This window comes from Somniosus microcephalus, unplaced genomic scaffold (genome assembly GCF_052327205.1).
Source record: "Somniosus microcephalus isolate GS21.2 unplaced genomic scaffold, FLI_Smic_1.0 unresolved_chr5, whole genome shotgun sequence".
NCBI classification, from domain to species: domain Eukaryota; kingdom Metazoa; phylum Chordata; class Chondrichthyes; order Squaliformes; family Somniosidae; genus Somniosus; species Somniosus microcephalus.
The window spans coordinates 15,730,410-15,733,848 of record NW_028225183.1 but is presented as its reverse complement, the minus strand read 5'-3'; the positions used below and the strand labels follow the sequence as shown (position 1 = coordinate 15,733,848).

General features: G+C 42.0%; 1 protein-coding gene across 1 annotated transcript; it reads left to right on the top strand.

Moving 5' to 3' along the window:
- Positions 1-935: 935 nt before the first annotated feature.
- Positions 936-2,953, top strand: LOC147087626 (putative G protein-coupled receptor 139). The gene is made up of 2 exons (XM_085977807.1): positions 936-1,038; positions 1,866-2,953. The coding sequence occupies exons 1-2, from the start codon at positions 969-971 to the stop codon at positions 2,762-2,764; spliced, it is 969 nt and encodes a 322-aa protein (XP_085833933.1). The 5' UTR covers positions 936-968; the 3' UTR covers positions 2,765-2,953.
- The last annotated feature ends 486 nt before the right edge of the window (positions 2,954-3,439 follow it).

The following is a 3,439-nucleotide window of genomic DNA, read 5'->3' as shown; positions in this document are numbered from 1 at the left end:
ATCAACAGTAATGTTAGTGTAGAGTCGCCACTAGTAACGATAGAGTAGTGTCAACATCAGTAATCTTAAAGTAGTGTCGCCACGACTAATGTTAGGGTCGGGTACCACCACTAATGTTTGTCTAGATTCAAAACCATTAATGTTAATGTACAGTCATCACTTTATTAATGTTATGTTAGTGTAGTTTCACTACCAATAATGTTAGAGTAGTCACCACCTTTAATGTTAGTGTAGGTTCTCCACCAGTAATGTTGGGGTAAGATCACCACCAATATTGTTAGATTAGGATCTCCACCAGTAATGCTAGGATAGTTTCACCACCAGTAATGTTAGTGTAGAGGCAGCACCAGTAATGTTAGAGTAGATTCACCACCAGTAATGTTAGAGTAGGGCCACCACCAGTAATGTTAGATTTGAGTCACCACCAGTAATGCTAGAGTCGAGGCACCACCAGTAATGTTAGAGTAGATTCACCATCATAAATGTTAGAATATGGTAATTACTCTTTCCGTTAATGTAGGGTCTTCGTCGGTAATGTTAGAGCCGAGTCCTTGTTGTTTATTATTTCAGTACATAACAAATTTAAATTATGGAATGTATGTGTGTAGTTTTCAACGAATTAATTTGAGGCTCAAGGGTCCTAATGCGGAGTCCGGGAGAGCTGTTTCCTTAACGGTCTGTGGGGCATGCTCAAAGCACATTACCTTTAGTATTACTTTACGTTCATTGATTTTAATGGACGAATTTTCATGGACTGAGCTCTTCAATTTCCCCAGTGACGGCTTGGGCGCACTGAAGCGGAAAATCGCCTCTTGTTTGTTAAGCGACTGTAACTAACGCCAATTATGGGGTAATCTGATGTTCTCAATCGGGCAGCGATTCTTGTATAAAGAGAGGAGCATTTACGGATCTTAATTCAACTCCATTCGGTGCCGTGAAGCTGCACAGAATTCGCAAATACTACAACAATGGAACAGCCAACAATGGTACAGATAAAGAACATTTACTATCCTATTCTCGCAGCCTTTGGGGCTCCAGGTAAGTCAATGTATCCTGTTGCCTAATAGCTGTTGAATATCTCAGTGTCAGTGTAACAAATTCCGAGCGTGTCTTCGTTGCAGAGTCATTTCTCCACTGGGATCAGTTGGTGAATATCAGCCGGAATGGTATCAGTCTGCGCGGCCACTGAGATGTTGTTCTGGTCGGAAGATCGTGGGAACCGGGAGCTCAAAATTCCTGACTGTACTGCGGGAGGACGAGGCCCCTCTAATAGTATATAGCTCACTACAGAATGTGTTCCATGTGGTCCATGGTAATCAGTTAATCTGTACCATTGTTCGTTTTCTACTTAGATTGATAATTACTCGCACTGCATCCACCTTCTCCCATCTGAGGACTGGCAAAGACATTTTTAGCGACAACTGCCACTCAGGGAGCGGCTCCCCTCCGCTCGGCTGCAAAAAACCTTCGCTGCTCCAGCAGCTCCCGCTCTGTTACCGAGCAGCTCCCTCGGGGTGATTAGAAATAGAAAAAGTGCAGAGTTTTGACCTACATCCAATGTTTGTGCCTCAGCTGAATGTATTATTTGAATTCATATCTTTCCAGTAATTGTTTGTAAATTATATTTAATAGCTGACGATGCCTGACAGTAAGATTCTGGAAAAAGCCGCCATTCTGTCACTCTATCGCCAGTGTTCAATGTTTTATTTCTTTTAAAGAAATTGTCCAAAGATCGCATATTTTATTAAAAAATAATCAATGTCTATGAACCTAAGCAGGGACAGATCCGAACATTTCCCCACAATAAGCTGTGAGATCTATCTGATTGACCCCCCTTACTGACCTCTTGTCCCTTTTTCTCACAGCCAACCTATTGACAATCGTTATTCTCTCCAGAGGAAACTGCGGCCTTTCCAAATGTATCTCTGTGTACATGGTGGCCATGGCAACAGCAGATCTACTGGTCATTATCTTACATGTTATAGTGTACCAAACTTTAACTTATCACTTTCCATATTCATTCCTGAACTACACTGCCTTTTGTAAGTTAATTATGTGTTTGAATCCCGCTACCATATGTATGTCTGTGTGGTTTACCGTCACCTTCACAATTGACCGATTTGTAGCGATATGTTGTCAGAGCTTTAAAACAAAATATTGCACAGTGAGAACTGCGGCCGCGGTTATAACAACGGTCTCTGTCCTGATCTGTTTAGTGAACATCCCCTTTTGGTTTGCCTATGAAGCTGAGCGTATAATTAACAATGGTCCCTGGGGTTGCCGCCACAGTGTGACCTTTTTTATATCGCTTGCAGGTGTAGCATACCTCTGGTTACAAAGTATTTTAATTTCATGGATTCCTTTTGCATTGATATTTGTGTTTAATGGTTTGACAGTGCGGTGTATTTTAGTGGCCAGTAGAGCCCGCAGCGGACTCCGGGGTCACAGCAGTGAGAATCCGAGCGATCCCGAGATGGAGAGCCGAAGGAAATCCATTATTTTACTGTTCAGTGTCTCGGGCAGTTTTATTGTTTTGTGGCTGACAGCTGTCGTAAGTTACTTAACCACCAAACTGACAAACACCGCGCATTACCGAGGCGATTTTACATCCCCTGCCTACATTGCCACAGAAACCGGGTTTATGCTCCATTATTTGAGTTCCTGCACAAACACATGCATTTATGCAATTACTCAAACAAAATTCAGGGAAGAGCTAAAGAACGTGTTGAAATCTCCTTGGACATTCTTTCGGAAGATAGTTTAAAAATGTAAAATTAAAGCTTACCTTCTTGTCCAGACTGGAGCTCAGTTCTACTGCAATGAAAATGGATTGTTCTGTTTAAACCAATGTAAAAATAAACCAAAGCTTCCTGTTCAAATTAGATTTAACTTACAGCCCCTGTTCCATTTTAGAATGGCCGTCTTTCTGTTAATAAAGAAATGGATTGTTGTTGTGAGCATGAACAGATATCACAAAATATTTCCTCCACTTTGTGCCATGTGGTTGATGTCTGCTGCTTTCCCATTTAAACATAATCGATCCCCATAAATCAGTGCCCTTCCCGCTCAAGATTCAAAGAGAAAGGTCAAGACTGACCTTCAGCAGTAGAGTAGAGCTCGTGGGCGTCAGCGTTAACTGCCTCACACCAGGTACTGGAATGAGACGCCCCAGTTTAATTAATAGTTAAAGTTTCCTTTAAAGTAGAAACAAAGTGTTACAATGGTGGTTAATTGTAATCCTGTAACCTCGGTGTGAAGGTTGCAGGCGCTCGTCTCCCCATCAGACTCCGCCACCATTGTCTCCTGGGCCATCAGAACGGGGCGCCTATCCCCTGATTATTTTCTGATGATGGAGACAGTAGGAATTTCACTCGTCAATGTGACATTAGACATCTTTGTTCACAGATATTTACTGCAAATCTCAACAGGCCATCATAAT